Here is a 12,394-nt window from a genome sequence, read left to right as displayed (position 1 = left end):
ACCGGTTTGTGGAGGTCATTAAATTCTAAGAACAGGTTCGCATGAACCGGTGCGAACCGCCTGAATCCCACCACTGGATTGAATTCAAAATATAGTCTAACTTCTTTTTTTTTCTATTAAAGAGTATGTGTTGATTGTTTATGAGTTGTGCACTGAAACTAAATGCTGAACAAAAAAAAAGGCAAAATATAAATATCTTGCAGTGTTTGCTTGTTTAAACCAGTTAAGGATTTTGGGGTAACAGTTGTAACTTTTCTAAAGTTATAGTATTAGGATACTTTTTAACTGGAAGTTTGTTTAATTAGGTGGAGGAGATGAAAAGCCAGTTACAGGAACAAGAGAAGTCATTAGAGGTAATTACAATTGTATTCAACTCAAGATTTGAGTTATATTGTACTTATTGTTATGATTGAGAAATTTCCTATTCTCATAATTGAATAGAGCTGGTTTTTCCTAACCCCACCTCAGCACATACAATTCCATGCAAGTTACTCCTAAGTAATGCAGGTATAATTTCTGACACAGTACCTTACCTCCATTCACATAAAAGCTATTCTTGTTCAATGCTGCCCTCTATATACAAAATGTTTTTACTTACCATAAGCCTTGAAACTCCCACCTACCCAAGCATCAATGTGGCTCACTGCATATTCACATGTAAGTCATCATGTGACAGCCCCTCACCAATAGGAGTGCGACACACCCTCCTGATGCACGTGACTCCCTCTTTTATGTTTATAATAATTTTTTCTACAGTTTATTAACTGTAGTATATCGTCAATAGAACTTCCCTTTATTTATTTTTTTCTCACAGTTGATTATGAACTTGGTATTTTGTGTCACAGGCTTCAGGTGTTGGAGTCTCGGCTGGGAATTTTTCAGCCATCATTTGCAAAGAGTTGAATTTTACGTGTCTTGTCCCTCTTTTTCCAACAGTTTGTGAGATCATCCCATCCCTGTAATGGCTGTTCATGATTATGAGAATTTTGACTGACTTTTTGTTTTCTTCAATTCCTGTACCTCTCCTATGGAAATCTGTTAGGCTTACCTTAGCGTTTATGGATATGTTTTCTTAGGTTCGTTACATTTTCTGTATCCCCAGTTTCATATGATCCTTTCCCTGTTAAGTTACATGCTGCCCTTTGTCTTCCTTCCTTCTCTTGAATTTAAAGTACATGCTGTACATTTCATTTCTCAATTGAGGGATGGTGCCAGCATGCCTTTTCATCCATCATGGGCTTCTGATCATTGTGCATTGGCTTACTTATCATGCCTTTGATCCCTTTCTTGACTTTCAGTAGTTGTAGTCATTTTTGCTTTTGTGGTGAGCAGATCCTGCCTGTTTATCCCAAGCTCAGTTTCCCGTCTTCCTCTTCACCTTATATCTCTCATTTATACATATTTTTGTGATTTGTGATGGCTCTCTTTCTCCATAGGTTTATTTTTTATATTTGGAGTCACATATGGAATCTGCAAGGCTACACCCAATCCTTTCTTTCTTAGTTGCTCATTTGTCTCAGCCTTCTCCTATATCTTACTCTATACCTGTTTCCCATCTTTCACATTTTTAGTTTTTGCCAATAGTTCTGGTGACTATTTGGTGGCATTCAGCCCAGTAGAGGCATATTTGTCCAATTTCTTCACCGGTGGTGGGAGTTCACTCCCAACCCATGGGTAATCAGTGGTTTCTTAGATGTACTTTGTCTTTGGTCCCAATATCCTTCCCATTACTGCAGGATCCTGCTACCAGTCAATGTATATCTGAGGCTGTTCAGACTCTTCTATCACAGCATGCTATCAAGCCTGTCAGCTAGCTTTCCCCAGGTTTTTACTCTAGGCATTTTGTTGTCCCCAAGAAGTCCAGGAGCCGATGTACTGTAATCACTCTGCCTCCCCCTCAATCAATATCTAGATCTTCCCTGCTTTACCATGGAATCTTTTCTCACCATTTAGTGGGCTTTTTCTCCAGGCCTGTGGATGACCTTATTATCGATCTGTCCTAAACAGGGTTGTATTTCAGTTTCATGCTATACCTTTCAGGCTTGCTTTAGCACCGTATGTGTTTTGTTGAGTGGTCAAAGCTTTTGCCCAACTTATGCATGTTCAAGAGTTGCACTTTCACCACTACATGGACAAATGGCTTCTGTTAGCTCCTTCCAAACTGATGTCTTCTCAACACACTCATCTGCTGTTGACAGAAGCAGCTTATGTTGGTCTGATTCTCAAGATGGAGAAGTCTTTCCTGATTCCTACCAAATATCTTGTCCACTTGGGTGTGTTTTTCAACAGTTGACTCTGTCGGATCCAACTTTCTTCACTTTGCCTGCATTTGACAAAGCTTTCAGTTTTCAACATATTTTCTTCTCCCTCTCTTTTTGCATGTGTGGTTCTTTTGCTTCTGAGGGCTTGAGCTCCCATGGATGCCCTTATACCCTTGGGTTATGTGCATATGCATTGTATTCTGTGGAGATTGCACATCCAATGGAGTCTTGCTTGGAATTCCTTGGACTCCCCAGTTACTTTTCCTCCCCTTCTCTTCTTGACGATCTCCATCGTTGGTTGAATAGAGACAAAACTATGGTGGAGGTACTACTTTCTCCTTGTCTGGATTTGCATCTGTTCACCAATGCTTCTCTGTGAGGTTAAGGTCAGGGGTTGATCAGCAGGAGGCTTACAGACAATGGTCTCAGATAGAAATGTCATACCATATCGACATCTTGGAGCTTCTGGCATTACGACATGCTTTGGATCATTTTTGTCCTATTGTATGGAACAGACTTGTCTTGAGCCATTAAGACAATTCTACCATTAGCTCTTATTTCAACCAAGGATGCACCTGTTATTGTTCCCTCTGTGGTCAAATATTGGAACTACTTTATTGGGCCCACACACTGCAGATACATCTCGTAGCATGTCATCTTCCAGGTGCTTTCAACCTCGTGGCAAATCATCTTTCCCCCACAAAGTAGTCTCTCGAATGGGGTACTCCTTATCTAGATGCTTTTGCCACTTTCCTCAATATCAAGTTACCTTTTTTATTTTGTCTCCTTTTCCTCATCCACATGTCATAGCAGTAGATGTTCTCAGTCAAGACTGGACCAACTTTATGCTTACTCTCCTATCCAGTTCCTTCCCATGGTGATTTCAGTCATACATTGCAGTTCATATCTGCCAGTTTATACGACACCTACTACCTAACTAGGTGAAGAGTATATCTGGTACAGAAGTGGTGCAGTCTCCAACGTGTGTTCCTCTCCCAACAGGGGTTCACACTTCAAGAGTGTTCTTCAGATGCTTACAAAGGATGCTTATCTATATCCCTTGCACCAATCCATCCACCTTTTCAATGTGTGATTTTAGCTTTTATGTGAGTAGAGGTAAGGTACCGTGTTGGAAGTTATTGTTTTTCTACACTGAAAACATATTTCCAATAAGTACTTACCTAATCTTATGCTTTCCACCCTTCTTCCTCATTTAAAGCCAGTGTTTACTTTCTGCTTAATTTTGAAGTGATAGTTCAGTAGAATCGAATAGAGGGAGTCGTGTGTCAGGAGGGTGTAGTGCACTCTTATGGTGGAGGGTTGTCGTATGATGATTTACATGTGAATATGCAGTGTACCACGTTAAGCGTGGTGTAGGTGGGAGTTTCAAGGCTTGTAGCATGTGAAAACATTTTGCATATAAATGGCAGCTCTGAACGAGAATAGTCTTTTATGCGAGAAGAGGTAAGGTACTGTGTTGGAAATATATTTTCAGTATAGGAAAATAATAACTTTTATATGTGTTTAATATTAGTTTAAGGGTCTGGTTAAGAGTGAGAGTTTATTTTTGTCTTTTATTTCCTCCATTAAAAGTATATAGGTATGTTGTATTTTTGCACAAAAATAAGTATTCACTTGTGAGTGGGTACACTATCCTACTCGTTAACAATTTCATGAAATTTCTTCTGTATATTTCAATAAGATGTGAACTTGAATTGTATTAGTGATAAGAATCCAGTGTATCTGTTTGTTAAACATGTGGATGTTTTTCTGTCGTCTTTGTTTCTTATAAATTCATGAAAAATTAAACAAATCACATGGAAAAACACCTGGATACAAGTCATTAAAAGTCTTCATTATAGTCTACAATTTTGTGTGAGTTTACTTGTACAGTCAGTTATTTTGAACAATGGCTTTGGATAAATAAAATTAATCAGCATCAATTCCCTTAAACAAGAGCTTTTCTAAATGTGTTTTATTTTAATTTCGTGATAAAACATCACTTCTTCAATTTTTTTTAATCAATTCCACAAGAAATTGTGAAATATAGTATTTAGAAACCAAAGAAACAGTATCTTAAATGTCACCCAGTGGTTCATCATTAAAAACTGTAAATTAATGGTTTATAATGGTATTATTCAAGGTTAAATCCCCACATTGGACACAAAGCAAATAGTCCATTGTGTAGCTCAGTGCTACAAAAAATTCTCTTAAGTATACTTGAAAATTCTGAATGTGTGTGTTTGTGAATATAGTTGATAAAGTGCCATCATATTGAATACATTCAAATGCATCTGATTACACCAAATTCAAGATCAGAAAATAATTTGAAAATTAATGTTCATTCAGATGAAAGTTTAAAAATTATCAATTATATTGCTAGAAAAATAAATTTTTGTGTGCAAGTGTAAGACTATATTTTTGTCATCATGACAAAACCAAGAGTTTGCTTTAAATACAAAATAAATTATAGGATCTGAATTAGTACATTTATGTGTGTTTGTGTGTGTGTCATTCTAACAAGACCAAAATCGTGCTTTAAATATAAAAAGATACGAGTTATCAGAATAGCTTGATTTTATATTTTTTATCATTCTAACAGGATCAAAAACTGACTGTAAATACAAAAACATGAACCAAATTATACGAAGTTGTATTTTATGCCTTCTGAAAACCAAAAACCAAATTGGAACTAAATTATGCGAGATTGATTGTTTATGTCATACTAATAAGAGTTTGTGTTGAATACAGAGACATAATGATCTGAAATTGTATTTTCATGTCATCCTCACAGGACCAAGAACTTGCTCTAAATGAAAAAAGGCATGAACTAAATGAGTTGCGTCAGGAAGAGACTAGTCTTCAGAAACAAATAACTGATGGACAAAATAGACTAGACTCATTGTTTAAAACAGTCAAAATGACACAGTCTGAAATTGATCAGGTAAATTGCAATGTCTAATACATTAATAGGCTCTCTAAAAGCCCTAACTTTCCTTCTTTTTTTATCAGCCTTCCTAATTCTCCTAAATTCTTTTATAATTTTCTGTCTTTATTTTCTTAAGACAGCTGTAGCTGTTAATTTTTTTAATTGTTAATAGTCGTAGCACTTACAGATACCTAATAACATTACTTTTGGTTGACAGCTCAAGTATGGTCACACAATGTAGAGAGTACTTTTTGTAGGCTCAAATCTTTCATGCTAACCCTCAAGAAAAATGTAAGGATTTATTGTAGGATTTTGAAGCAAAATTTAAGAAACTTAGGTTGATAAAAAACATAAGAAAATTAAGGTTGCTACTAAACCATCATTAGCCATAATAACTGCAGTTTTGTTATGTGGAAGAAAATTGTCAAGAATAGTAGATCTGTAAGTTCTTATTCATGTATAATTCCATCTGGAAAAAAGGCTTATGAATAATAGTAAAATTACAATTTTGGTTATTTCAAGTTTGTGAGTGCTTAAAATCTTTTGCTTTGAAATTTTGCTCATTTTCAAACAATTTATTTTAAAGACCAGTAACAAAATATATATGGTATCATTTTCATTTATTTGACCCTAAAATAAAGCACTAAAGCTATCCAAATTATGGCTGGGCATATTACAGGTTAAATATTTAATTAATCTTTGTTGCAAGCATTATCCTTGAAATACTTTCTTTACTTACTTTAAAAATTAAATGGTATAAATTTTTTCATTGGTCCCAGACTAAGAAAACAATTGAACACCTACGACAACAACAGCTAAAAATGAATGAAGTAATAGCTGAGTTTCATATAGAAGGATCATTTAATGTGATGAACAATGGCTGTGTTCAGGTAGCTCCTATAAGCATCACTGAAGTAGATGGTCAGCAGCTGATGGCAGAAGTAGGTCCTGTCTGAATTTTTTGTCTCATCATTAAAACTTGCAAGACTTCTCACTTAGGTTATTGGTTTAAGATCTAATTTATAAACTTGTTAAACAAGTTTATAGCAGAAAACAACAACAACATGAGTTCTCCATTTTCAATATTTGTTTAAAAGAATGTTATTCGATATTACATTAGTGTTATTGTGGAGAGCTGTTATTAAAAAGGTCATTGATTTTTCAAATTTGATTTGTTACTTAGATTATTGAGTTCCATTAGACAAAACATAAACTTTATTCATGTTTTTTTATATTTCATTTTTAATATTCATCACACACAATTTTGTATTTGTAACAAAAAATTGTAATTCTATTTGAAATATACTAGTGGATTCATAATTTTCATTTTCTGATATATGCAAAACAGACTAAGTTATATTAGTTAAGTAGGAAGAATATGCTTAATATTTATTATACATATGTGTAAGAAAATCTATCAACAGAAGCATAAACTCCTGTTACATATACCTGTAAATGGACAAAGCTTGCAGAAATACCACTTTTTACTATAGCCATTATTATATTTTAGAACTACTAGTCTCTTATGTTACCTTTTACTCGTGTTTTCTATTTCAAAAAGAATTACTTATAAAAGATGCCTGGAAAAGGAAAAATTTTATAGCAGACTTTATTAACTAACTTACTAAAAGGTGCACATTTGTTCTTTTTGTATGTTTTTTAACTTTTTATTTAACTTTATCCATCCCACCATCTTGTTTTTTATGAACAAATGACATATTAGGTTTCAAAAATTTCTGCCTGATTTCTCCCTTCAAATTATCTACAAGATAAAAGTATAATTGAAATGTTCAGATTTAGAATTTTATGAACATTTGTTTCAAAGTAACTTAAAAAACCTGTAGCTGTAATTTTGATTTTTTGCCCAACCAACTGTAATTTGTACTTGGAGAGTATAAATGTTTAACTTTCCTGCAAGCATAGATAAAACTTGCCAACTTCCAAAAGAGAGATGTAAATCTGTTGTCATGTACATGTTTATTGCTTATTTATAACACAATTAGTTTGAAAAACAGTGAATTTGTGAAGTTGATGGTTTCCAAAACTGTAAAATTTAACTAACTGGATTTTTTATTATTATTATTATACAAATTACAAGCTTCTAAAAACAAAAACATCATGTAAAAGCTTGGATCATTTTCTTCCCTGCAATCTATGTAATGTAGAACTCACACTTTCTTTCTTATAAGAATTTTAAATTTCTAAACTTTTAGTTATTATGTCAGAAACCTTTCTTGATTATCTGTTTCTGTTAGTTTCAAAAATATCTAACATCTTTTATTGCCAAACTTTTCAACATCATGGACAGGCACCATTTATTACTAATAGGCTTGTATGAAGCCTGCATAAATTAACCAAACAAAATCATATTTAGATTCATAAACATGCAGTGGTTATTATGTTTGTGTGTCAAGTATAGTTTTGTTTATGGTTTATTAATTTTTATGAATGCATATACAAAAGTAGCCTATATAGTGCCACTGTACTGGAGAGTGTTAATATTCTTCAGTGGTATAATTGAATCAACCACATATGGCTACTGTGAAAGTGTATTATGTGGGTTGCAAGAAAAACAGAACACTGTGTGTGAAAACACTGAGTGTTCACTCAATATTGGGCATCTCATAATCAAAAATAGTTCATGTGATTTTTTTTGACTAGCATATGCTGTTTAGTGGAAGTCTCATATTGGGACCTTGCCAACAGATAACAAAGAAAATATTCTCATCATTGTACTTTGTAAGTAGAACTCTAGGCCTTAAGCAAAGTGTGATAGCATCACCCTCACTCCCATCTTTAAAAAAGTTCTTAAGATTTATGCTTATACATTTCTTGGAAACTGACAATTTCTTTTATGTGTGTTGAATGGTCTCACAATCTTAAGAATATAGTGAAGCACTGAAACTTTGTTGTAGGAAAACATTTGTTTATGCACATTTAATAAGATTGTTTAATTTTATTTGTAAAAATGGTTTGTGCACTGAAAATATTGCTATAGGACCCAAAATTATATTGCCGTATTCTTCTGAAGTGGAAAATCTTAATTTTCCTTGTTTATTATTTTCTAGGAAGATCCTTTTGGTAAATTAGAAACCTCATTTCATGTTGATGATCCTTTCAAGGCACTTAAAGATTCTTCTAGAAAGGAGGATGTGTCCAAAGCTGAAGATTCCAAAGATCAAGCAACAGCTTCATTTCAAAAGCCACCAGATTTATCCAATAAAGTGGAAGATATATTTAAACAAGAAGACTTCTTCAGTGAGTTTACAGAACCTGTTAAAAAAAATGAAGACTCATTTGATAGCGGCTTTAATGGATTTTCTAGTGATCCTTTTGGCAACGAGGATCCATTTAAAGGTTAGTAAACATTATAAAGTTTCAACAATTTTTTAAGCCAGAGTTATAGCATGAGATTTTCTGATTTTAAACTGTAAAATAAACCTAATTAGCTCAAGTGCAAAAGTAGGACAGTCATTTCAACCATAGAAATATTAACTGTTCATGGATTTTTAAGCCATTGAATATTAAATTGGTTTTTAACATTTCGGTATTTCAGGTAGAGGTATTACATATTTTTTATTGAGGTTGAACTCATGTTTTCTTTTAATACATTTGATTTAATATTTCCATTTGTAGAAGATCCTTTCAAGGACAGTGGAATAATAGAATCAACTCCCTCTGATCCTTTTGGAGGGGATCCTTTTCAAGAGGAATTTACTGGTAGAAAAGATAGTAACAAGGTGAGAATTTTTCTTGTGTTTTGTACAATTGTTTTTAGTGTACTAATGTAATAAATTGAATGATAAAATATTGAAATACATTAGAAATGGAACACAAAAATATGTAAATGATGTATCTAAAGAATATGCAATTACATCTTTGTTGGTTTTAAGCCTTATCAGACAAAGATTTAACCAGCATAGCTATTTATTTTGCCTATTTGTTATATTTTTGTCATGCAAGACATTGTGAGTCTGGTTTAAATTTTAAGCTATAGAAAAAAGGGGTGGTTTTTGGTGGTTGTATATACCATTCATAACTGCCTGCATCAGCAATTACTAAGTTTTTGACCAGTGAGATTGTTGTTAATCCATATTAAGAACATAAGGGGAGTTGCAAAATAAATCACACTTTTATCCCAGAAGTAATGACAAACTTGGTAGGAACGCAAATATCATCACTCATAAGAAAACATCATTTCAACGTACTCTTGGGTGTTTGACTCTTCAAATTTAATTTGTTGTGAAAACTTTTGAATCATGGTGCTCACTAAAACTCAGGTTCGTGTCACATGTGCTGCCTTCGGATGGCTTAGAAACTAGTCGCAGACATGCTTCAAGGATTCAAGCCTTCCAACGACACATCGCAATGCCAGATTTCAAAAATCCGATTAATGCCTCAAAAGTTTCAGAATTGTTGAATTTGAAAGAGTGGTCCGTGACAAAGTGGTGGAATGTGGATTGGGAACTCTCTAGATTTAAATTTCGCTGAAAATGTTGGAGCTTTCGTTGAACAATGCAAAGAAGAAATGTTGTTAACTGAATGTGAGAGACACAAATATGAAACCTTGATTCATGTTCTCACTGATGTGCTTACAGAGACAGCCACAAAAAAAAGACATGTTTGTTGCATTGCTGAAATCTTTTGCAAATCGATTAAAACTTATGCGTGAGAACAGTGGTGGCTCAATCAATCAACATTGGTACTTGGAATTACTTTTTTGATTAAATTAAAATATTATTTTACTTTCTTATGCTCTCTGGGAAAAAAGTGTAATTTATTTTCCAACACCCCTTACAGACTGTTTTTGCCCAAATTCGAAATCTTCAAATTAAAATTTTTTAAATTGAAAAACACTGAAATTTTATATATTATCAATATTACATTAACCTTCATAGACAATACTATTGGAGTATGCAATTACTTTCAGTGTTATTGTAAAGGTTAACTGCATTATTTTTGTAGAGCTGCTACCACCAGAAACATTTATTCTGAGGTGATACCTCACCTTTACACACAGGATAGTTTGATCCCTCAGGCATCTGCCTATGAGATTTGCATGCCACTAGTCTTGAGCTTATTGCCATGTAAAAATCACATGGGCAACACGAACTGCACTAATGCATGATTACATCATAATGTGATGGTAGCTGCCCAGTAATAGAAGGTCAACACAACCTCTTTGCACAGTAACTTCCAATAGGCACTTGTGCTCAAAATAACTTCATTCTTTTCTTCTGCATTGTTTTGAATGGGTGTTTTTTACTCCTCCCATCTATTCAGCCTGTGCTACTTCTCCCCAGTTTGACAATGGTGAGAATAATGACAATTTTGACAGGGTTTTTTCTAGTCACAGTTTTATCTGTGGAGGGAAACCCTCACTCTTTTCATTTCTTCTTTGCAGGTATGTTCTTTTATTTCTCTTTTGCCTTTGTTGTTTGATTCCTCCCATACTTTACTACATGAAATTCATACTCAAGACAACTTTGTATTCCTTCCTTTACCTGACATTAGGGTCCATTCAGTCTTATTTTTCAAACAACTGCACATCCATACTAACATTCCTTGTCTTCCTCATCTACTTGATTCTTTTGTCCTGGCTTACCATCATTCTTCATTTCCATTATGCGATTCCCAGTCTTTGGAATTTCTGTTTATGCTTTAGACTCCTTAACATTTATTTCCCTTTCTAGTACCTAATTTTCACACCTTTATTTCTATCTTACCATCCTCTTGCATTACCCCTCATCACTTCACCTTATGTCTAAGACACTTGATCATTTTAAAGAGGTTTTCTGAAGAGATTTGTTCTCTTCTTTTCACTACACTGGCCTGTACTTCTTCTCCTGCTTTACCTTTCCCTACTTGGTTCCCCTGCTGTTGGGGCAAGATGCTTTCCTAGTTAATGTACACCTCCCTCATACTTATCTTTGTGAACTTACCTGGGTTCTATTTCTTCAATCTGAAGTCGTCAGAGGTGTTCCTGACTCATTGGAAACCTGGGCTAAGGTGGCTCAACATCAGCTTCCCATCTTTTTCAGCTTCACCATTCTGTTCCTATTCCTAGGCCTGCTGAATCCATGTCTCCCCTTCCCATTCCAGCTACCCAGCCTTCTTCTACTTTCCCTCCCCCCAACTTCCTAATGTTAGGGTCATTGCTCGTCTTGCCAATGACTACCCTGTCAGATCTGTTTTTCTTCACCAGCCTTTGGTCTCCTTTTTTTTTCAACAGATGGGCTCTTCAGGTTCTCACCAACAACTTGTATGTCCATTTCTCTTCATCTCCTCCCTTTTCCATTCCTCCTTCCTCTATTCCTCTTTATCTTCAGTATCTCGAAGATGTGATCTCAGATCTCTTGGCCAAGAATGCCATTGAGAGGGTATTTACTCTACATCTGGTTATTACTTTTGTCTTTTTCTGGTCCAGTAATTAACCTGTCATCTCTCATTCAGTTTCTTATCATACCTTGTTTTCATATGGAGGGTTTCTTTTCTCTTTGGTGGTTCTTTTTTTACCTGGACTATGGATGACCAAGCTCAAAAATTCAGACACCTTTCTACACATTTTGATTGCCTGTTCCCCAGACATTTTCTCTGTTTCATCCCTCGGGTACATGTCTTTCAATTCCATGCTCGTTCCTTAGGCATAGCTTTTACTCCATATGTCTTTCTTTGAGTTATGGGGGAATTCACTCACCTTGTTTACAGATTGGGACTGAGGTTACAGTATTACATGTATAATTAGCTTCTCCTTACCCCTTCTCAAGTGGACTCCTAGCACACATGCATTCTTCTGCTGGAGAATACTTATAAAGCCTTCCAAGTCTTTTCTTATACTTGCTCCATATTTGATACATTTATGCATATTCTACCACTCTCATCTCAATTGTGCTTAGTTTTATCCTTCTTTTTTTTTTACAAACATTGCAATGTCTTGTCATCTAGGTTTGTGCTTCTCTTTAACACCCTGCATATGATGTTCTTTCGCTTTGGGGAACTTTGGCTTCCCTTGAACCATTCATTGATTCAGGCCACACACACACATGTGCCTCTTCCAGTTGAAATTGCAGGACCAGTGGCACCTTTCTTGGGATCTTTTGTCTATGTCTTTCTTTTCCTTTTCTTGAGGATTTGTCTTGGTAACTCAACCATGCCAACACCATTGTGGGCATAACCTTGCTGCCCTCAACCGCATCTCTATCTC

General features: G+C 34.7%; 1 protein-coding gene across 6 annotated transcripts in view; it reads left to right on the top strand.

Moving 5' to 3' along the window:
- Positions 1-12,394, top strand: part of LOC106478270 (epidermal growth factor receptor substrate 15-like 1) — a 93,927-nt gene that overhangs the window by 42,063 nt on the left and 39,470 nt on the right. For 5 of the 6 annotated variants that reach the window (XM_022381850.1, XM_022381846.1, XM_022381847.1 and 2 more), the window contains 5 exons: positions 306-353; positions 5,056-5,205; positions 5,970-6,131; positions 8,259-8,547; positions 8,827-8,930. In XM_022381850.1, the coding sequence (XP_022237558.1) occupies positions 306-353; positions 5,056-5,205; positions 5,970-6,131; positions 8,259-8,547; positions 8,827-8,930 (753 nt within the window). The remainder of the gene's footprint in view (positions 1-305; positions 354-5,055; positions 5,206-5,969; positions 6,132-8,258; positions 8,548-8,826; positions 8,931-12,394) is intronic. The other variant, XM_022381848.1, reaches the window with a different exon arrangement.

The sequence above is a fragment of the Limulus polyphemus genome, unplaced genomic scaffold (assembly GCF_000517525.1).
Source record: "Limulus polyphemus unplaced genomic scaffold, Limulus_polyphemus-2.1.2 Scaffold195, whole genome shotgun sequence".
Taxonomy (NCBI): domain Eukaryota; kingdom Metazoa; phylum Arthropoda; class Merostomata; order Xiphosura; family Limulidae; genus Limulus; species Limulus polyphemus.
This window is presented reverse-complemented; position numbering and strand designations above follow the sequence as displayed.